The sequence below is a fragment of the Elephas maximus genome, chromosome 13, assembly GCF_024166365.1.
Source record: "Elephas maximus indicus isolate mEleMax1 chromosome 13, mEleMax1 primary haplotype, whole genome shotgun sequence".
In the NCBI taxonomy this organism is placed as follows: domain Eukaryota; kingdom Metazoa; phylum Chordata; class Mammalia; order Proboscidea; family Elephantidae; genus Elephas; species Elephas maximus.
The window spans coordinates 55324417-55348082 of record NC_064831.1 but is presented as its reverse complement, the minus strand read 5'-3'; the positions used below and the strand labels follow the sequence as shown (position 1 = coordinate 55348082).

Genomic DNA, 23666 nt, shown 5'->3' with positions numbered 1-23666 from the left:
ATCATAAAAGCCCTTTATTATATTGAAAATTTTCCCTTCTATTCCTATATTGTTGAGTGTTTTTATCATGAAAGGGTGTTGGATTTTGTCAAATGCCTTTTCCGCGTCAATAGAAATGATCATGTGGTTCTGTTCTTTTGCTCTATTTATGTGGTGTACTGTGTTGATTGATTTTCTAATGTTGAACCACCCTTGCATTACTGGGGTAAATCCCACCTTATCATGGTACATAATCCTTTTAGCATGCTTTTGTACTCAGTTTGCTAATATTTTGTTGAAGATTTAGGATTCTGTATATTAAGCCCCCCATCCCACAACAAATTCTTAAACTCAAAACGATTTGAGAACACTGCTTTAGGCCCCATGGGTCTTCCCCGGCCTCTATCCCTTGGGCTGAAAGGTCTGGAGCTCAAAACCCTTCCAAGATCAAGCCTCCCCACTTCCCCTAGAAGTTCCTTGTTTCTCAAAGATACCAACTATCATGGATTGAATTATGTCCCCCCCAAAATGTGTTTATCAACTTAGGCCATGATTTCCAGTACTGTGTGGTTGTCCTCCATTTTGTGATTGTAATTTTATATGAGAGAGGATTAGGGTGGGACTGTAACACACTTACCAGGTCACATCCCTGATCCAATATAGAGGGAGTTTCCCTGGGGTGTGGCCTGCACCACCTTTTATTTTACAAAAAAGGAAAGGGAAGCAAGCAAAGAATGGGGACCTCATACCACCAAAAAGCAGCACCAGGAGCAGAACGTGTCCTTTGGACCTGAGGTTCCTGCACTGAGATGCTCCCGGACCAAGGGAAGATTGATGACGACGACCTTCCTCCAAAGCAGATAGCGAGAGAAAGCATTCCTCTGGAGCAGGCGCCTGGAATTTGGACTTCCAGCCTACTGGACTAGGAGAGAATAAACTTCTCATTGTTAAAGCCATCCACTTGTGGTATTTCTGTCATAGCAGCACTAGATAACTAAGACACCAACAATCTTGAAGATTGCACAGGACCGGGCAACATTTCGTTCTGTTATACATAAGGGTGCCATGAGTAGGAGCTGACTGGATGGCAACTAGTAACAACAACATACGTATCTGCTATTATTTTCCTGATCAAGGATCCATTTTATCACAGGAAAAATTTCAAATGGCCCTTTGCTTCTGAGTGCAGAACTTGAGAGGATGGCCTAAAAGGAACCTGAACATTAGTTATCCATGAGGTACTGAGTGAGAGAACAGTCCTGGGGTGCCTCTGGAGCCCCATCTCTCTATGCTTAGACCTGAGGCTCTGCTTCATCTCATGGCTACCTAGCCATTCTCTGGAGCAAAGACACTATACCAACCTGAGTATTTCAGGTCAGAAAATGTACATTTGTAAAACAGAACGTGCTCCTTTGTCAAACAGCCAAATGATTCCTAAAGAAAGATCCTTTATTTTTGAGCTCTTTCCAACACATGCTATTTCATTTAAACTTGACACCCATCTGTGCTCAAATACCACTTGGGAAGTCTTGGTATATCCCCATGGGTACAAGTTCCCCAGTCTGAAGACCACTATAAGGTCTGTACCATCACGGAGCCTAGCACAAAGTTAGTGTTCCATGCTTGTTGAATGACTGAGATTTCATTTAATAAGAGATTTTTATAGTACGCACATGTCCTCATTTTTTTCAGCATAATCTTGATTTCGTGTCATTACTTTAAATAAAAACAAGTTGTAAATATTTAACTGAGTGGGGTTTAATTTTTAAATGATTGTATGACTTTTCACATAAAGTGAATCTGTTACTCATCTTTTAAAGGTTAGTCATATGTACCAAATATGTACCGGACACTCTTCCCTAATCTCCTCTGAACAGGTTCCCATTTGACCATACCATTTTTGAAGGGTAGTACCCAGAACTGAACCCAATGGTCTAAGCATATTCTGACCTGTAGAGCACAGTTCTGGGCTGATGCATTGAAACTACCAAATTTGTGTTGCTTAAGTGATGAAACCCTCACTGGCCTGATACCAAAACCACATGACTCTTTTCACTCTACTGAGAAAAAGCTAACTTCAGCTGTGTACAGCTCCCTGTTTCACACTTTCTAGGGCAAAGTCTATACTCTGCTAATATGGCCCCCCCGGGAATTCCTTCTGGGGTAAAACATTGTATAACCAAACAAAAAACCAAACCCAGTGCCATCGAGTCAATTCCGACTCATAGCGACCCTGTAGGACAGAGTAGAACTGCCCCATAGAGTTTCCAGGGAGCGCCTGGCGGATTCGAACTGCCGACCCTTTGGTTAGCAGCTGTAGCACTTAACCACTATGTATGCCACCAGGGTTTCCAAAACATTGCATAAGTTTATAAAATTTGTGTTTATTAATACTCTTTGTTGATTGTAATTTGCTGTACTTTTATTTTGGAGTATGAGGACACCATCTCAGGTTTCTACCTAACAAAAATATTGTTTGGAGATAAGCACTTAAATATTTACTGAATTTCTACTATGGAGTCAGCCCAAGTAGTATATGACGAGGTCTCACAGTCTAGTTAGGAATACAAGGCTAAACACACAAAACATCAGCCCGTAAACAAAATTAAATGCTCAACCATTCTTGGTCTAGCATAGGACCTATTACACAATAAGGATATTCCCACCACATCATACCACTGGCATAGATTGCTTTACTTACTGTCTTGTCCATTTCTGCTAGAATGGAACTTCCCTTAGAAGAGAAACATTTTTTCTGCATGCTATTTCCCGGTGCCTGGCACATAATTAATGCTCAGTAAATATTTGTTGACTGAATAAATGAGAAGTTAAGTTCTTAGAATGGACAGGGAAAGTTTCATGGAGTAGTGCTCCCAGATGAGCCTTGACTTTACTTTTATTCTACAGATTTCAGCAAACAACCTCTTCTTTATTTCTATAATTAGGAAATGTTCATCTAATTAAAACAGATGAAAGGGATTGAAATTGGGTGTTAGGACCCCTGTGGCTTTCTTGGTCATTTCTAAAAGGAGAGGTTTGTTCTAGAATCAATGGTTCCAAACATTGTTTTAAAGCAGGGAAATCCTATTTTCAAACAAAACCCTACCAAATGAAACAACTAAAAGCAGAGCTGCTCTGGTTGACTTTGGGGTGAACTTGGTAAGAGGCAAGAGAGCTCTACTTTCCTGGCTCCCTCACTCCTGCCACAGAACTATGGTTTCTGAGAGATTCTAGGAACACAGTTCGTAAAATCACTGGACTGAGACAACTCCAGTCTCTCCTCTCTCAAAAGTCTATTAATGGAGGCAGGTGAGCAAGGGCCAGGTCTTGGTGATATAAGACCTCAGCTACCTTCCGGTCTCTGCACTTTAAGCTGAGGGAGTACCAGCAGTCGGTTAAGTGAGAGAAGAAGAGAGAGAAAAGGCGGTGGGGGGAGGGGGGGGGAACGTGACCTGGGCCAAGGCCAATGTCCGTTCTCGCAGCCAGACCAAAGGAAATAAAGGGCACATTTCTCTGGCCCAAGACTGATGAGAGTTAACCGGCTTATGTGGCCTGACCTTGACCCTGGCTTACCTCTCCCCGTTATGTTTCAGAACTAAAGGCACTCAAACTCACCTGGCGATTTCTCTGATGGGTTCATAGGTGAGCAGAATCTTATACAGAGTGAATACCCAGGCTGGCTCCAACACAGATGGGCGAAGAGTCTGATTTCTCAGCATTCTCCGCCTTGTACAACTGGTCAGTCGGCTTCAACCGCGCAGGAGGAAGGAGCCGCGCAGATATAGGGCTCAAAGGGTAGCTGAGGAGGGTTTAATGAAGGAACTATTTAGCAGAGTGTGCTCAGATTGACTATAGGGTTGCTAGGAGTCGGAAAGGACTAGACGGCAACGGGTCGGGTCAGATTCATGGCAGCCGACAAAGGACGGTAAACCACTCAGGTACTAGCAACAGCTGGTTACCACCGCTAGGCCTGAAAGAACAAGGAGAAAGAGCTGTCACCACCCAATAGTCATTGCATTTTAATCTTCACAAACTCGGGGAGCCTAGGCAAAAATACCATTTTCATGTTACGAGTGAGGAAACTAAGGATAAGGAGAAGATAAAGAACGCAGGATATGGAATCACGCAAGGGAAGGATCTAGCTGCAGCCGAGTCACTTTAAAGGCTCTTCCTGGTGCCAGCCAGGATGCCGGCCTTACTAAGACCTTCCGTGCCACCAACAAAAATGACCCTAAGTGCCAAACTACGACGAACTGGGACTACAACTCCCGACATCCATCTTCCCGCGTCTACCTCAAACCTTTCAACTCGAGGGTAAAGGACTTCCGGAAGAATTGCAGGTCGGGACCGGTAGTCCTCCCAGTTGGGGCAGGCGGCCGCCCGTCGCGTGCTCATTGGCTTCCAAGTCACCGCCCCCTTCCCCTCGCCTCACGTTGTTGTCTCAAGCACGCACGCGCAGCGCATACTCACGCCCCCCTCCCGGGCCTAGAACGCAGGCGCGCGCACGCTCCCGGGGCCCGGTGGACGGGGGATGGGGGGAGGAGGAAAAGGGAGAGAGTTAGGTGTCTACTCCGGTAAGTAGGCGGCGGTGGGGCACGAAGAGCACAACGGCCCAGCCGCTGGGCGGGTGAACTCCACACTGTGCCTAGGCCCGCCGGGAGAGGCCGGAACCAAGTCAGCACGACCTGCGAGTAGGCGTCGGGCCACAGACCAGAGGGCAGCAGGGGGCGAAGCCCCGGTCTAGGCCCCGCGGAGATGTCCGGCTGCGGCGCTTGTAGTTGCGGCGCAGTTGCTGCGAGGCTCATCACCTCCTCGCTCGCCTCCGCGCAGAGAGGTAACGAAGTAGTTCCTTGCCGGAGCACTCGGCGCTGGGGGAACTGGCCGGTTGATGGGTGGGGACCTCTGGGAGGGCACAGGGGTGTGAGGGAATGCGCGCCGTTTTGCCTGACGACACCGACTCTCCCCGTGGATGGGGTTCTGCCAACCTCTGGAGCAGCCGTTTCCCAAATTCGAAGTAAACCCCTTGTGCTCCCCCGCCCGCGCGCCCTAAGGCCGCCTAACTTAGGGGCCGAAGTGCGGCCAGTTCGCGGAAACTCTGAAAGAGCACAAAATGTTTATTTCATTAAAAAGTGTCCCCAGACCCGGGTCAGAGCATCTCCGGGACCATCGCCTGCCCAGCTGCGGCTCCTCTTCCGGAACCTGGTCGGCTTCCCCTCGGGGGCTCCGGAAAAGGCTCGGGCCAAGGGCTGTCACTGTTGGGGTTCCCCGGGGATCGCGGGGCGCCGAGCCGGCCGTCCCGGACTGAGACTACGCTCGGATCTTGGTGTCACTGTCATTGTGCGGCCATCGACACCAGGACATAAACAGAGCTCACAATATTCACCGGCGCCTCGGGCTCCTGACCCCGAGAAAACCTCGAGCGCGGCAGGAAAGCGGCCAGGGAGACGGGAAATCCAGCAGGAGTTCTTTTAGAAATTACGTCTATCAGCAGTTTTCCGGCTTCCCCAACTTGACAGTCGGGATAGTTTCTAGTTTCTTAAGGGTGGCGCTTGTTTACCTTTCTTTTATGCTCATCTGGAGTTGTGAAACCCAGCCAAGTGATCCCGGAAAAGAAACCATTTTTCCCTTCTCCAAATCTATGAATATCAGACTAGGAGGCTAGATCCTGTTATAATCAGTAACTTCTAGACAAATTCGTCTTTTTTGGACTTAGCAGTTTATGACACTTGGATAAATTTTAAAAAGCCCCTTTTTACTAATTTTTAGGTTGATTATAAGATCCTTACCGTTTACTGAATGTATATTTTCTAACAGGGGGACTGAGATTAGGTGTGCAGAAGCATTTTGTAAAATGATACATATAAGGTAGTGAATTAATTCTAAGACATTGTTAAACCTCAGCACGTAGATGTTCCTGTTCCAGGAATTTGATTTGCAGACACTTGAAAGCGGCAGATTTTTAATTCATTTATTTAACAAATATTTGTTGCGGGCCAACTATGTGCCAGGTACTGTTTTGGTCTGGAGGTAAAGTGGTAAACACTTCTCACCCTCAAGTTTAAATCTAGTGGGGTAGACAATGATCTTTTCTAGGGATGGCTAAAGTATGTGTGTGCTCTCTTTAGCCTGGGAAGGCTTCTTTGAGAATGTTCTTGATACATTTCAGCCAAGAGTTCCTGAAAACTGAATTGTAGGAGATGTGTAGTTATATTTTTCTTTTCATTGTTTTCTTTAAAAAATAAAATATATCTGTCATTATTGGGACCCCTGGTGGTGCGTGGTTAAGAGGTTGGCTCCTAACCAACAGCCAGCAGTTCCTTGGAAACCCTATGGGGCTGTTCTACTCTGTCCTGTAGGGTTGCTATGAGTTGGAATCAACTCTAGGGCAACAGGTTTGTTTTTTTTGGTTCCTTATTTATTAGGTAGGAGTCCCTGGATGGTGCAAATGGTTAACCTGCTTGGCTGCTAACCGAGGGGTTGGAGGTTGGAGTCTACCCACAGGTGCCTCGGAAGAAAGGCCTGGCCATGTTGCAGAAAATCAGCCATTGAAAACCCTGTGGAGCACTGTTCTACTCTGACATATTTGGGGTTACCCTGAGTGGAGTCAGCTGGAGGGCAACTTTTTTTTTTTTTATCATTAGGTAAATCAACACAAATGAATGGCTTATTTAAAAATTATTTACTTGTATATCAATGTAAATTTGCAGAGGCTTTCAGAAATAAAACCCCAATACAGAGCCATTATTTTCACCATAAAGGCCAAAATTAAGCTTCAAATATGACAGCACCCAATCTATTTGTAGAATTTAATATTTGTATGTAACAATGAAATGGCAAGTGGTTTTCACGTTCCTTTAAGACTTTCACAAATGTTGTTGTTAGGCGCTGTCGAGTCAGTTCCGACTTATAGCAACACTTTGTACAGCAGAACAAAACCTTAATTTTGTAAAATGTTTATTTCTCATAGTAGAAACATTATGCATGAATGTACAAAAATATGAAAATATTTTTTGTAAGGACTTTAAAAAAAAAAAAAGCCAGAAGGGCTCTTTTTATTTAAGATTCCTGGAAAGAGGAAGGGGGGTGTGGGTAAAGAAAAGTCAGGGCTAAAGTTTGGCTACTTTAAAACAGTCAAGTTAAGAATTTCATCAGAATAGTCTAAAGAAGAAATTGTGGGGGGATTGCCTATGAAATGAAGCAAGAATAGAAGGAGAGATTTCAGAGCTCTTCTGAAATACAGAGCTGTTCTTTATTTCCCTGGACTTGTTGTTAGACTTTACATTTTACATGGTAGTTAGAAAATAAATATTTGGTAAATTATACTAGATCCTGATCTTTTTTGTTTTTCTAGTGGGCTATGTCTGTCCAATCAAATGTGTTTTCCCTCACCAAACCGAAAAACCAAACCCATTGCTATCAACTCGATTCTGACTCATAGTGACCGTATAGGACAGAGTAGAACTGCCCCATAGTGCTTCCAAGGAGCTGCTGATGAATCTGAACTACTGACCTTTTGGTTAGCAGCCAAGTTCTTAACCACTGCGTCACCAGGGCTCCTTTCTCTCACTATTTTCTTTGAATTTTAGTAAAGTACAAATTTAAAGAAACTTTTTTCCCACCCAAATTGCTAGTGTTTTTTAATTTTAATGTTTTTTAAAAATATGTTTTGGCTATGTAGAGATAGGTCAACTGGTATTCTAAATGAGGGCATTCAGAAATTCTTAATTCCATTTTAAAAATTCTTAGTGACAATACAGGATCTGAATTTAATTAGAGGAATTGTGGGATCTCCTGTAGCCTACTTGATTTCTGACTGCCTTCTGACCTTTTTCACTCAGTGAGTGTCGCCTCATGAGTGTGTAAGTGAAGAGGTGAAGGTTCTCAGACATGTCATTTTCCATAATTTCATGATAGTTCCATAATGTGTCTACCTCGCAATTCTCACCTAGATTTTAATTCTTTTTTTTTTTTTTTTGTAGTTAAGTACAATACAAATTCAATAAGGCAAAGTGAACAGATGATAAAGCGTTTTTATTTCTGCAAGGTAAACCATTTCTCAACCAAATTTTTTTTATTCATCTTCAGACCAGCAGATAGCCTTAGTGAAAACCCATCATATGTTTTTAAGCTTGGGAAAAGCTATCAAAGAAATTATATTATTTTTCTTTATTAAGAAGTATATAGAATTCATGAAACAAAAAATAAAGATTTGGGATTAATAAAATCACTAAAACTACCAAGTTGCTAGCATTGTTTGTTTTTGTTCAAATTTTTTTTTTTCAATTTGTTTTAGAGGTTAGAGGTCACATGTTTAACCAGACATTTAACTTGATTTGCCATTTCATCAGTTGTTGTACATTTAAATATTGTCACCGTAAATAATAATTTTTAGTTTCTCATTAGTTCTTTCACTAATTTATTTCTAAAATGTAAATTAAAGATTTTTCTTTTTAAAAGCAGCTGCTTTGAAACTCAGAAAGCTTTACCTGTGTGGCACAAGTTTTGTAATCAGTTAAACTTTTAACTGTCTTTTATCACTGCTGCCAAGGAGTCTTGCGAGATATGATACTTTACATGAAATACTTCCCATTTTGACTTTTAGGGGTTCCTTACCTGGAGTTCACAGGTCCCCAAGGGTCCATGGATAGAATTCAAAAGGATCTGTGAACTGTGTTTTCACTAACTTCTAGCTGAAATATAGCATTTTCTTTAATTATGAATGTAACAACAAACCACAGTAGTATTAGCAGTATCTTTGAACTTGTCACCAGCCGAGGTTACATGTATTTTCATATCACTTTACAGTTGTTGCTGATATCTCAAAATATTTTTATGCTTTTCACTAGTGAAATTATGGTAGTTATTAGAATTGCTGTCAGATCTTATTTAATTTTGTTAATAAACACTTTTTAAAATATTTTGGTAAGTAATATAGTTGGTTTCCTTTATTACATTATGTATTTTGTTTTATACATTTTATACATTTAAAAACATTATCCTGAGATGAGGTCCATACCATACTGCCAAAGGCACAATAAAGGTTTAAAAAAAATCCTGATTAGTTTGCGGCAGTGCCTTACATTTTCTACAAAGATTTTATAAGATTTATTGGAGGATGGTCATTTTAATTATTTGGTACAGTGTTTTTTTTTTTTTTGGTGAAATTTTACACAGCAAATTAGGTTCCTGTTTGATAACTTCTGCTCAAATTGTTCAGTAACGTTAGTTAAATTTTTTCAAAATGTGTCAGCATTCTCTTTAATTGTATTCTGGTGGTTCTGTTTTTAGTACTATTTCTCTCTCTCCCCCAGTACAGTGGTTTTAAAATTGTGGTCCCCAGACGAACAGCATCAGCACCAGCTGGGAACTTGTTGGACATGCATTCTTAGATCCCACCCCAGGCCTGAGTCAGAATCAGGGAGGAGCTGGCAATCTGTTTCAACAAGGCCCCTAGGTCATTCTGATGCATGTTCAAGTTTGAGAGCCAATGGAGGCCTGGTGGTGCAGTGGTTAAGCCCTATAGCTGCTAGCCAAAAGGTTGGCAGTTGGAATCCACCAGCCGCCCCTTGGAAACCCTATGGAGGAGTTGTACTCTGTCCGATACGGTCAGTATGAGTCGGAATCGACTTGACGGTAGCGGTTGTTTTGGTTGGTTTTGTAGTTATGGCATTCTTTTGGTATGGCAAGATATCTTCGATACTAGTTGTTAGCTGCTATTGAGTTGGCCCCCAGGACTCACAGTAAACCTGTGCTCAGCAGAATGAAGTGCTGCTAGATCCTGCACCATCCTCAAGATGAGCTGTGGATCAGACCATTGTGATCCATAGGGTTTTCATTGGCTAATTTTCAGAAGTAGATTGCCAGGCCTTTTTTTCCTAGTCCGTTTTAGTCTGAATGCTCTGCTGAAACCTGTCCAGCATTGTAACAACATCCAAGCCTCCATGACAGACAGGTAGTGACAGCGCATGAGGTGCATTGCTGGGAACGAACCTGAGTCTCCTGCATGGAAGGTGAGAATTCACTACTGAACCACCACTGCGCTGTCCATACTGAGTCAGCTCTAACTCCTGTCCACCCTGTGTGTGTAAGAGTAGAACCCTGCTCTGTAGGGTTTTCAATGACTGACTTTCCAGAAGCTGAGCACTTCCTGGTGACATTAAAAAAAAAAATTAGATATTATAAATTGTTAAACCTTTTAAAACTGCATTCTTTATTGTAGCGTAAATGGGAAATAATACACTATGTGTGGTACTTCAAGGTTAAATTTTGCCCTAAACATCCAGATACAAATAGCCTCACCTAAAGCACTAGTTTTTTTTTTTAAAGTGTTGTTATAATACAGTATTTAGTTTTCTTTGGGAGTGCATCAAATGGTTCAGTTAAAAAGTTAATACTTGTTACATAGATTAATTATGCTACCTTCATAGCCCTACATTTTTTAAAAAATAATTTTTATTGTGCTTTAAGTGAAAGTTTACAAATCAAGTCAGTCTCTCTCATATAAACTTATATACACCTTACTACATAACTCCCATTTACTCTCCCCCTAATGAGTCAGCCCACTCCCTCCTTCCAGTCTCTCCTTTCGTGACCATTTTCCAGTTTCTAACCCCCTCTACTCTCCCATCTCCCCTCCAGACAGGAGATGCCAACATTTTCCCAAGTGTCCACATGGTGCAAGTAGCTTACTCCTCATCAGCATCTCTCTCCAACCCATTGTCCAGTCCAATCCATGTCTGACGATTTGGCTTCAGGAATGGCTCCTGTCCTGGGCCAACAGGAAGTTTGGGGACCCTGACTGCTGGGGTCCTTCTAGTGTCAGTCAGACCATGAAGTCTGGTCTTTTTGTGAGAATATGGGGTCTGCATCCCACTGTTCTTTTGCTCTCTCAGGGGTTCTCTGTTGTGTTCCCTGTCAGGGCAATCATCGGTTGTGGCTGCGCTTCATCTTGTTCTTCTGGTCTCAGGATGATGTAGTCTCTAGTTCATGTAGCCCTTTCTGTCTCTTGGGCTCATAATTACCTTGTGATCTTGGTGTTCTTCATTCTCCTTTGATCCAGGTGGGTTGAGACTCATTGATGCATCTTAGATGGCTGCTTGTTAGTGTTTAAGACCCCAGACTAGGCCTACATTTTTTAACTTACATTTTCAAACACACAAAATAGAACAGTGAGCCCCCAAATACCCATAATCCAGCCTCAGCAACCATTAACTTTCAGCATTCTTGATTTCATCTATGGCTCTTACCCTCTCATTACTTCTTCTAGGCTTGCTTTTTAGTTTTACCTAGTCTGTACAGTGGTTAAGAGTTCAGCTGCTAATCAAAAAGGTCGGGAGTTTGAATTCACCAGGCACTCCCTGGAAAGTCTATGGGGCAGTTCTACTCTGTCCTATAGGGTCGCTATGAGTCAGAATCAACTTGACGGCAGTGAGTTTCGTTTGCTATCGTAGTCTTTGAATAAGGAGTCCTGGTGGCGCAGTGGTTAAAGCACTTAGCTGCTAACCGAAAGGTCGGCTGGAAAGCCACTCTGTGGGAGAAAGATGTGGCAGTCTATTTACATAAAGATTTCAGCCTCGGAAACCATATGGGGCAGTTCTGCTCTGCCCTTTGGGGTCACTATGAGGTGGAATCGATTCGACAGCATTGGGTTTGGCTTTGGTTTTTGGAGTCTTTAAATTTTAGTATGGCCTTGGAAAAATGTCAACATTTAGCTTAAATCTCATTCTCCTGAGAGAATAATGGCGCATTTAGTATAATAAACGGGAATATTACACTTAAGAAAATTTCAAATACCTTTTAAAAACATTACTTAGAAGAAAAACATCAAATTTAGTTTTTTCTTACTAATCTTCACGTTCAGTAGTGTTAAGCCAAGGTTTATGGTCTGTGTTTTAGGGGGTGGGGTGTCATAAACCTTTGAGAGGTAACAAATTTTGATAGACCTTATTTGTATCTTTCCTGGGAAAAGGACGTGTTACAGGTTCCTGAGAAGTTTGGCAGGTTGGCTTTTGTACTTTGTGCAAGTGGATCCAACAGCCTAGGGAGTAAATGAAGAGGTGAAGAGGCTCAAACTGAATAACTAAAGAAACCAGTTCTAAGAGTGCACACTGTTGGAAAATTGGAGTTAATAAAACCAGTTATATAACCAAGCACTTGTCTTAGAATTGTTTGAAGGGCATAACATTTAAACTAGCTTTTGCATTTGGACACATTGTGTATGTGCACACATGTGGGTGATCTGATCAAGGTCCTACCAGGTGTAGAAACAAAAATTTAGAGTCTGAGTTGGGAGTTTTGCTTAGAATGAAATGAGGAAGACAAAATCAGTTCCTTAAATTTACTTCAGCATTAACTGCTCTTTTTTTTATTTTTTTATTTTATTAACTCCTAACAGCATTTTTTTTTTTTTTTTTTTTGGTGCTTTAGGTGAAAGTTTACAGAGCAGATGAGTTTCTTCAAAAATTTATACACAAATTGTTTTGTGACATTGGTTGCAGTCCGCACAATGCCTTAGCACTGTCCCCCTTTCCACCCTGGGTTCACCATTTCGCTTTGTCCAGTTTTCCTGTCCCTTCCTGCCTTCTCATCTTTGCTTTTGGGAAGCCTCGTAGACTTGATTGATCTAAGGAGGACGTTCCTTACGGGTGTTGTTTGTTTTATAGACCTGTGTAATCTTTGGCAGAAGGGTGAACTTTGGGATTGACTTCATTCCTGAGTTAAAAGAGTGTCTGGGGGCCAGTCTGGGGGGGTTTCTTCAGTCTCAGACCAGTAAGTCTGGGCTTTTTTGTGAATTTGAATTTTGTTCTACATTTTTCTGCTGTTCTGTCCGGAACCCTCTATTGTGATCCTTGTCAGAGCCGTGGGTGGTAGCCAAGTACCATCTAGTTCTTCTGGGCTCAGCCTGGCGGAGGCTGTGGTTCTTGTGTCTTTGGTTTGCTTCATTTTTCGTTGCCTGGGACGGGATGGGACCAATAGATGTATCTTAGATGGCCACTTGCAAGCTTCTAAGACCCCAGTGGTTACTCTTCAAAATAGGATGTAGATTAGTCTCCCCTGAGACTAATAGTATTCTTAAAAACTGCTGAGAAACTTCCTTCTTGGCAATCTGTTAATGCACCTTAGCTTATGCAAGATTCTGAGTAGCTGTACAGTATTGAAATCTATGGATTGTGTTTAACCTAGGACCATTCAACTTACTTGTGCAGGGAACACTCTTTTAGAGATACACAGATTAATACCAGTTGGGGAAATGCTATCCCATACTATGCAGCATGGCTGTTTTGCCTTGCCATTGTCCATAAGTTATATTGGGATTTATTTTGGATATGAGAATTACATGAGAAAAATCAGCAAATGATGACCCCATGGGCCAAATGTGGCCACACCCACTTGTTTACATAGTGTCTGTGGTTGCTTTCTTGCTACAACAGAAGAGGAGTTAGGGCTGAGAGCGTATGGCCACAAAATTGACAATATTTACTGACCTGGTTGTTTACAGAAAAAGTTTGCTGACCTTTAAATGGGTCAGTGATTAACATATATTCCTTTTAAGAATGTTAATGTCAAATACAACAAAAGGTAAAAATGTTTGAAAGCAGGATGGTGGTTAAATATGATACCTATTTATATTTTTTTTCAGTGATATCGAAGTATTTCATTAAAATGTGTGTTTGCCTTGAACAGCAAGCACATAACTTTTAAAAGAGCATTTGAAGTTTTTTTCCAGATTATAGGTATTACCCCCACATAACCAAAGAGACAGGCAGGAATTACTGTCAGATACTTACTCTCATTGGTAGAAATACTATAAGACGAACAAGAATATAGGGCATAAATGGCCTTTAACCCCTACGGATGAGGCAGATTTTGAACTCCTTATCTCTCAGACTTTGAAAGAGCCACATGCTGTTAGGATTTGGGTGGTCTTGCCTCACTTCCAGAGGACACACCTGGAGAGAAACATCTTCATTCAGCTGGAGTCTGAGCTCTGTACCCGCCTGTAATTGAGAGGGCCTTGCCCCTGACAGTGTCACTATTTCTTCTACCAATCTGTATGGCTGCTATGAAAATGAGAGCTTTTTTCAGACTCCTTTACGCTCAGTGAATTTTTGTTTCCAGGGGATTTATTGAGGCATGTCTGTGTCGATGTGTAGACTAATAGATTTCATTTAATTTTCAGGTCTTTCTTGTGGTCGCATTCACATACCAGTTTTAGGAAGGCTTGGGGCCTTTGAAGCTCAGATTCTGCGAAGCGCTCCTTTTAGAACTTTTACAGAAACACCAGCTTACTTTGCCTCAAAAGATGGGATAAGTAAAGATGGCTCTGGAGATGGAAATAAGGTAATCGTTTTATCTTTATTGGCACCTGTATACACATTTGGGTTCCCTCCTTTAAGTAATTAAATATAATAGTAATACTCTGCATTCTGTTGGCTTATATATGTTCTTTGTAGGAAATATGAAATATATAAAATGATCTGAAAACTTTTATGTAATTTTATTTTGTGTTTCAGTTTGAACTATAAAATACTTTTACAAGCATTGCACTTAGTAAGCAGTTATTTAAAATTTCTAACACCTCAGAGTAGTAAAGGGGCTTCATTAAATAATCCACATAGTTAGTAGGATTGAGTTAGGGATAGCCATCAGTGCCTGTGTCCATATAACTCTTACAACTCATGATAGCATCAGCCTTGCTTCATCCTGTACCTAAAAATCTTGGATTTCTGCTGTTAATATTGTGCTGTTTTGTAGCTAGTAAGTAGATGATTGGTGGTTGTATTGGGTCAGTAAATTACTATCGATTTCTTTTCATTATGTAAATTTGACTAACATTTGAGTTAATATTATATCTAGACAAAATGCTAGGTACTTTAATATCTGTTCTTAATCCTAACAATGACCCTCTAAAATAGGTGAAATTAGCCCTGTATTAAAGGTAAGAAAAGTTAAATCAAGAATGCTGAGTCCTTAGTGCCATGATAATAACTCCTGGTTCAATTTCATTGAAATTTTTTTTTTTTTTTTTTAATCTATAGTAACTTTTTTCTTATCGAGTCATTGAAAGAAAGCTATTTATTATACATGCTGGCACGTACCATGTGAAGACAGCATACAGATAAATATGTGTTTACTAGAACTGATTTGATTTTTGTGGTAATATATTTTTTGACACCAGTGATAGTAGAGATATTAATTATATGAATAATTCCATTCTAGAAATTATAAAAATTATAAGATTAATTATAAACTATATAGTTTACATTTAAGTTATGTATAAGAAGGTTGCCTGAAAGTAGTAATTGACAGCCTTTTTTTCTCTTTCACAAACATTAGAAATCAGTAAGTGATGGAAGCAGTAAGAAATCAGGCTCTGGGAATTCTGGGAAAGGTGGAAACCAGCTGCGCTGTCCTAAATGTGGTGACTTGTGCACACATGTAGAGACCTTTGTGTGTAAGTATTGTTTCCTCTAGTGTTCTTCATTTCCCCCTACCTTTTCTATGAATTCATAGAAATGTATAAATTATATACACCAGAGCTGTTTTTTTTCTGGGCTTATGTGATTTTCTCTTATGTTCACCAGATACTAAAAATCCCCAGAATTGATATACTTTGCATTGTGGTGTAAGAGATAATTTAAGAAAAATATTTTTGCTTCTTTTTTTTGGTTACATGTATTTATTTTAAATACGGATTCTGTGAGCTTCCATGTTTGTGGCCATTGGGCTGTAGGAAAATTGAGCCTTGTTTATCTTGTGTTTATTACTATATTCTTCAAATACCTGTTGAGCATCTCATGGCTGTGGAGGTCAGTCATTCAGATGTTAAGGTAATTGTCCTCTTGGAGTATCTAGCAGAGGAGAAGCCCTCAGTTTAGGAAGTGTCTGACAATTTTTAATGATACAGACACTAACAGGAGGAAGAAATCAGTTGTCCTACTTGTACATAGTGTCAGTGACTCTGAAATGCAAAGATGCTATTACACATACTGTGTTTAATGAATGAAGTAACTCATTGCGTACAGGGTTAGGGTTAATAGTAATGACTCAAGGGTAAATTAAATTGTACCACACCATGTCACTCTTCCTATACAATCCAGTTCTGGGAAGGTCATTGGTCCTGTTAGACGGGACTTTGAGTTTGTGATAATTAGCTGTAGAGGATTCTCTGTATTCTAATCCTAACACTGAGGCTTAGTTAGAATTTCACATTTGCCATTAATATTAACTGGCCACCACATGAAAAAAATATTATAAATGCGGCATGTTTTCACAGTTTCAGAAGGACTTAAAGTAGCTCTGTTTTATAGCTGAAGTACTAGAGATTCTCTTCATGGTTTTGCCTAGGAACAGGTGAAAGACAAAAATCAGTCTGAACAAATATTAATTTGGGTCACAATATAAAATGAAGGTGGTAAAACTTTCTAAACATTTTACTACTAACAAATTTGATATAATGTAATAACAAAATTTGGTTCATGATGGTAGCGTCTCATTAAATATATTTTAACCAAGAAAATTACCATTTAAAAAATTTCTTACTTTTTTTTTTTTTTTAGTGAAAGTATACAACAAAACACCAATTCAACAATTTCTACATGTACAATCAGTGACATTGGTTATAGTCTTCAAGTTGTGCCACCTTTCTCCATATCCTTTTCTAAATTATTTCACCATTATTAACACAAACTTACTGCCCCCTAAACTTCTCATCTAATGTTTAGTTACTGTTGTCCAAATTCAGGCTGTCAGCTCTAGGGGAAGGCTTTCTCTCTCTGTCGGGTCTGGAGGAAGGTCCTTGTCTTTTTGAACTTCTGCTCCTGGACAGTCTTTATATGGTTTAGCATCTCTCTTCCCCATCTCTGCTTCCTAGCTTGCTTGTTCATTCTCTTTTATATCTCAAAAGAGATTGACTCAAGATACACCATACACTAATACTGCCTCATTAACATAACAAAGACGACCCATTCCCAAATGGGATTATAACCAGAGGCATAGAGGTTAGGATTTACAACACATGGTTTTTGGGGACACAATTCAATCCATGGCAACATGTGCATATATCCCTCTTTAAAAAAAAAAAATGTAAAACATTATGGATAAAGGTAGTTTTTGTGATTATTTTCATAGAACATGACTTTTAAAAAACATAAATGGTGTCATATTGTTCCCAGGTTTTTTGTTTGTTTGTTGCTTTTTTTTTTTTATTAACTCAGGAATATTTTTGAGAGCTAGACGTTGATATGTATATCAAGTCCTTTCCTTTTATAAATTTATTTTTAATTTTTTATTGAGATACTCGCATACCATGCAGTTCACTCTTTTAGAATGAACAATTCAGTGATTTTTAGTATATTCACCAAGTTGTACAGCTGTCACCACTATTCTACTCCAGAATATTTTCATCACCCCCAAAAGAAAACCCATACCTGTTAGCAGTCACTCCCTACCCTTTATCCCCCAGCCCATGGCAAACATTATTTTACTTTCTGTCTCTATTGGATTGTCTACTGTGGACATTTTGTGTAAATGGAATTATGCAATATGTGGCATTAGTGCCTGGCTTTTTTCTTTTTTTTAATTGTAGTAAAATATAGAACATAAAATTTTCCGTTTTAATAATTTTTAAGCGCACAGTTCCGTGGTGTTAAGTATATTCACAGCATTGTGTAACGTCACCGCTATCTATTTCCAGAACTTTTTCATCATCCCAAACAGAAACTCTGTACCCATTAAACAGTAACGCCCCATTCTCTTTCCCCTCAAACCCTGATAACCTCTATTTCTAGCTCTGTGAATTTGCGTGTTCTAGATACCTCATATAAGTGGAATCATGGAACATTTGTCCCTTTGGGTTTTTATTCTTCCGTTTAGTGTAATGGTTTCAAGGTTCACCCGTGTTGTAGCATGTATCAGTACTTCATTCCTTTTTATGGCTGAATAATAGTCCATTGTTTATACATTCATCAGTTGATGGACATTTGGGTTTTTTCTGCTTGTTATTGTGAATCATACTGCTGTGCACATTTGTGCGCAAGTTTTTGCGTGGCGTGTATTTTTAATTCTCTGGGGTATATACTTAGGCATAGACTTGCTGGGTCATATGGTAAACTCTGTTTAACTTTTTGAGGAATGCCAAACTGTTTTCTACAGTGGCTGCACTATTTTACAACATCACCAGCAATGTATGAGTTTCCCAGTTTCTCCACATCTTCCCTAACACTTTTTATTATAGCCATCCTAGTGGGTATGAAGTGGTATCTCACTGTGGCTTTGATTTGCATTTCTCCAGTAACTAATTATGTTAGCATCTTTTCAACTGTTTATTGGCCAGTCATATATTTTTTTTGGAGAAATGTCTATTCAAATCCTTGGCCCATTTTTTAATTGGATTATTTGCCTTTTTGTGTGTGTGTATTTAAGGTGAAAGTTTACACAGCAAATTAGGTTCTCATTTAAAATTTTTACACAAGTCATTCAGTATTTACATTTTTCACAGTATGTCATCATTCTCATTCGCTCTGTTCTGGTTGTACTGTTTCCTGTACTCCAGTTTCCCTGCTCCCTTACCTTCTTATCTTTGCTGTAATTTTGACTATTTGGTCTCATATAGAGAATTTTTTTAAAGGAGCTCATTACTTACAGATGATATTCTTTATTTTATGAGCCAATCTTATTTCTGTAAAAGGTGACCTCAAGGGATAATTTCAGTTTAAGATTTAAAGAGTATCTTAGGGTGATAGTCTCAGGGACTCCTCTAATTTCAACCGGTCTAGTAGTTTGGACTTTTTAAGAATTTGAGTTCTGTTCTACATTTTTCTCCTGTTCTATCAGGATCCATCTATTGTGGCCCTGATCAGAATGGTCGGTAGTGGTAGCCAGGTACCATCTAGTTCTTTTGGTCTCAGGGTAGATAAGGCTGTGGTTCATGTAAGCTGTTAGTCCTATAGACTACTTTCTTCTCTGAGTCTTTGGTTTCCTTCTTTCTGTTTTGTTCCAGACAAGTAGAGACCAATAGATGTACCTTAGATGGCTACTTGCAAGCTTTTAGGACACCAGACACTACTCACTGCATTAGGATATAGAGCATATACTATATGAACTATTTTTTGCCAGTTAACTGAGTTGTCCCATGAAGACTGTGGTCCTAAGTCTTCAAACCCAGAAAACTAATCTTTTGAGATGTTTGGTTATGTCTAAGAAGTATCCGTAACTTTGTCCACTATACAGTCTATTTGTCTTTTTATTGTTGAATTATGAGTCCTTTACATAGTCTGGATTTTTTTTTTTTTTAACCCATTGTCATCGAGTTGATCTCTGACCCATTGCAACCCCATGTGTTACAGAGCAGAACTGTTCCATGGGATTGAAAATACTTAAGTAACCTCTGTAGAAACAGATCATCAGGTCTTTCTTCCCCAAAGCTGCTGGGTGGGTTGGAACTGCCAGCTTTTGGGTTAGCAGTCGAGCATGAACTGTTTGTACCACACAGGGATCTTAAGTTTCGGATAGGAGACCCTTATCAGATACATGACTTATAAATATTTTCTCCCATTCTGTGGGTAGTCCTTTCCTTTTAAATGCTATGTAGCAGAAGTCAACAAAAGGCCAGATAGTAAATATTTTAGGCTTTGTAAGCCATATGATCTGTGTTGCAGATATTCTATTCTGTTATAGTTGAGGGAAAACCAAAAAAAAAAAAAAAACCCTGTTGCTGTTGAGTCGATTCCAAATCATAGCGACCCTGTAGGGCAGAATAGAACTGCTCTGTAGCGTTTCCAAGGAGCACCTGGTGGATTTGAGCTGCTGACTTTTTGGTTAGCACTGTAGCTCTTAACCGCTACGCCACCAAGGTATTCCTGTGGTTAAGAGAAGCCATAGAAATATGAATGAATGGGGTGGCCTTGTTCCAGTGAAATTTTGTATTCTCCTCCTTCCTTCCCATTGTTGTGGAGTTGATTCTACTCATAGTGACCTTATAAGACAGAGTTGAACGGCCCCATTGGGTTTCTGAGGCTGTAATCCTTATGGAAGCAGACTGCCACATTTCTCTCCTGCGAAACAGCTCATGGGTTCGAACCTCCAACCTGCTTAACCCGCTGTGCCAACAGGGTTCCTGAACTTTGTATATGGATGCTGAAATTTGAATTCCATGTAATATTTAGGTGTCATGAATTTTTTTTCCCAAATACTTAAAATGTAAAAACCATTTTTAGGTTATGGATTCTATGAAAAAAGGTAGAAGAGGCAGTAGTTTGCCAACTCCTGCTTAAGGTATTTCATCTTGCAAGTAAATGTACTTTAGTGACTTTTGTTTTCTTATAGTGATATTAAAATAGCATATTCTTGCTTCCGTTTATGGAGATAAAATACAGTTTTTATAGCTATATTAGAAAATCATCAGAAATTGAGGGACAAAGACTAATATCCACGAAATGTTTGATTGTAAAAACTAGTTATATACTATCCTGTTTCCTTTTGTTTGTTTAAAAAATAATGTCTCAAACATGAATAGTCTCCCCACTTGTACTTAAGGTATAGCCTTTAGTTGTATATATATATATTTTTTAATAATTTTTATTGTGCTTTAAGTGAAAGTTTACAAATCAAGTCAGTCTCACACAAAAACCCATATACACCTTACTACACACTCCCAATTACTCTCCCCCTAATGAGACAGCCTGCTCTCTCTCTCCACTCTCTCTTTTCATGTCCATTTCGACAGCTTCTAACCCCCTCCACCCTCTCATCTCCCCTCCAGGCAGGAGATGCCAAGGTAGTCTCAAGTGTACACCTGATCCAAGAAGCTCACTCCTTACCAGCATTCCTCTCCAACCCATTGTCCAGTCTAATCCACGTCTGAAGAGTTGACTTCGGGAATGGTTACTGTCCTGGGGCAACAGGAGGTCTGGGGGCCATGACTACCGGGGTCCTTCTAGTCTCAGTCAGACCATTAAGTCTGGTCTTATGAGAATTTGGGATCTGCATCCCACCGCTCTCCTGCTCCCTCAGGGGTTCTCTGTTGTGTTCTCTGTCAGGGCAATCATCGGTTGTAGCCGGGCACCATCTAGCTCTTCTGGTCTCAGGATGATGTAGTCGCTGGTTCATGTGGCCCTTTCTGTCTCTTGGGCTCATAATCACCTTGTGCCCTTGGTGTTCTTCATTCTCCTCTGATCCAGGTGGGTTGAGACCAATTGATGCATCTTAGATGGCTTCTTGCTAGCGTTTAAGACCCAACTCTTCAAAGTGGGATGCAGGATGTTTTTTTAATAGATTTTATTATGCCAATTGACTTAGATGTCCCCTGAAACCATGGTCCCCAGACCCCTGCCCCTGCTATGCTGGCCTTCGAAGCATTCAGTTTATTCAGGAAACTGCTTTTGGTTTAGTCCAATTGTGCTGACCTCCACTGTATTGTGTGTTGTCTTTCCCTTCACCTAAAATAGTTCTTACCTACTATCTAATTAATGAATACCCCTCTCCCACCCTCCCTCCCTCCCCCTTCTCATAACCACAAAAGAATGTTTTCTTCTCAGTTTAAACTATTTCTCAAGTTCTTATAATAGTGGTCTTATACAATATTTGTCCTTTTGCAACTGACTAATTTCACTCAGCATAATGCCTTCCAGGTTCCTCCATGTTATGAAATGTTTCACAGATTCCTCACTGTTCTTTATTGATGCGTAGTAGTCCATTCTGTGAATATACCATAATTTATTTATCCGTTCATCCACTGATGGAAGTTGTATATATTTTTATGTACACAATACCTTTTGAAGGGTTACTATACCACTGTCTCTTGGGGCGGGGATTGAACTTTTCTGTAATGGTTTGGAGATTTTATGTCGGACCCTTAAACATGTTCACAATCTTGAGGAACTTTCATTTAAACAAGTCTCCTGAAAAGGTTTTTGCTAAGGTAGGCTGTCTTTGCCATAACATACAAGCATGTTTACGGGGGGCAGGAATCTGTAAATAGGAATATAAAATACTAACAGTGATCATTAAAAAGAAAGGTTTATTTAGCTCCTCATAATTTAAGAAAATTAGATTTTTAACCCTTGTTTTTAGGAGTAAAGAAATACGCATTGCAAATGCTTGGGTTTTTTTTTAATGGTATTTTTATAAATAAAATTGAATCTATGAATTTAAGTATGTTTTGCACGTTTCAGTGTAAAATTGTATTATAGATGTTCAAGTAGAATTTAAGCAACTCTTCAACCGTAAGAGAAGAGGAATGTAGTTTGTTGGTGTTTAAGCTCTTCCCCTTTGATCTAATTTCCTTAGACACATGATTTGTTTTTATGTTCTCAGGCAGGATTTTCCTGTCACACAGCCTGAACAGATCAGAGGCTTCTCTGCCCTTTAATCCCTGCTCCTGTTTACCATTAGTAACAATTGTAAACTGGTGCCTCATTAGAAAATTAAGGTGTTGACTGTCTTTCCTATAAATGGGAAATGGTGCTTATGTACTTGGGCTTGTGTCATTCAAAGGTGGTTGGAATAGTTTGATCTTTTTCTTTAGGTAAGCGTTTATAGGTGGTCAATAAATAGAAAACATGGATGTTTACAATTTTTGCTAGTCCTAAAATATATATATATATATATTTTATATATATATAAATATATATATAAATATATATATATTTTTGCTGTTACAATTTATTCAGAATATATTTTTGTGATTGGCCTTGTGTTTAAGAATGGAAATATAAGAATTAGTAGTTAAATTTATTTTTTAAATGTGGAGATGTGTATTCTTTTCACTTAGATTATTTTGTGAAGATTAGTTGTGCTTGCCAGTACAGTTTTTCCTGTAATCTATGGATAGGTCTCTGTGGATGTTTATAATATTGTCAGGAGAGACATTCGCATTCGTTTTGATTGTTTTTCTTTGTAGATCTACCTGTCTAGTTAGATTACACAGATAACACAAAAGTGTATTACTTAGACATACCAGCAGGTGGCTAATTCTGATGTGACTTTTACTTGTGTCTGTTAATAGTCTATAGGGGATTCTCTACCTTGCTGCTTTTTGAGGTAGGGCTAGGCTTAGAGAAGGTTAAGAGTTTATGTCCATATGTCTACGTTCTAAAGCTGTGTTTTTGAAAAAGAGAGAAAAGAGGAAAAAAAATCACCTTTGGCTTAACAGAAGATGTTGTATTGTTGATGCATTAAAATTGAGAAACTCTTTTTACTCCCACTTTCACCTGCCCTTTTTACTCCCACTTTCACCTGAGAAAGTTGTTACTTTGTTTCTTCGTGGTTCTTAGGTCAGACATTAGGAATTAGTGGAATAGTTAAAGATGAGCATAAGTAAGGTGTGAAATAATTTTGTATCTTCACGAAGTGAAGGTTTCAGAAATAGTCTTTGAGAGAGCCTGAAGTATATGCCTTATATATTTTTAGGGATTAAAATAGATTTATGTCTTTCAACTTTTCTGTATATTTGAAAATTTTCATAATAAAATGTTAGAAATAGATTAATCTACTTATACATTTTTCACAGTTCATTCTTATGTTTCAATGAAATAAATTATTACCCACTAAGGTGGCATAGTGGCTAAGTGCTATGGCTGCTAACCAAAAGGTCGGTAGTTCGAATCCACCAGGCACTCCTTGGAAACTCTACGGGGCAGTTCTACTCTGTCCTATAGGGTCGCTATGAGTCTGAATTGACTCGACGG

General features: G+C 39.6%; 1 protein-coding gene across 2 annotated transcripts in view; it reads left to right on the top strand.

Annotated features, from left to right (window-relative positions):
- Positions 1-4468: 4468 nt before the first annotated feature.
- The window catches only part of CLPX (caseinolytic mitochondrial matrix peptidase chaperone subunit X), a 44685-nt gene continuing 25487 nt past the window's right edge, over positions 4469-23666 (top strand). The window contains exons 1-3 of one of the 2 annotated variants that reach the window (XM_049905505.1): positions 4469-4813; positions 14159-14319; positions 15316-15433. In XM_049905505.1, the coding sequence (XP_049761462.1) occupies positions 4735-4813; positions 14159-14319; positions 15316-15433 (358 nt within the window). In that variant the 5' untranslated portion in view covers positions 4469-4734. The remainder of the gene's footprint in view (positions 4814-14158; positions 14320-15315; positions 15434-23666) is intronic. The other variant, XM_049905504.1, reaches the window with a different exon arrangement.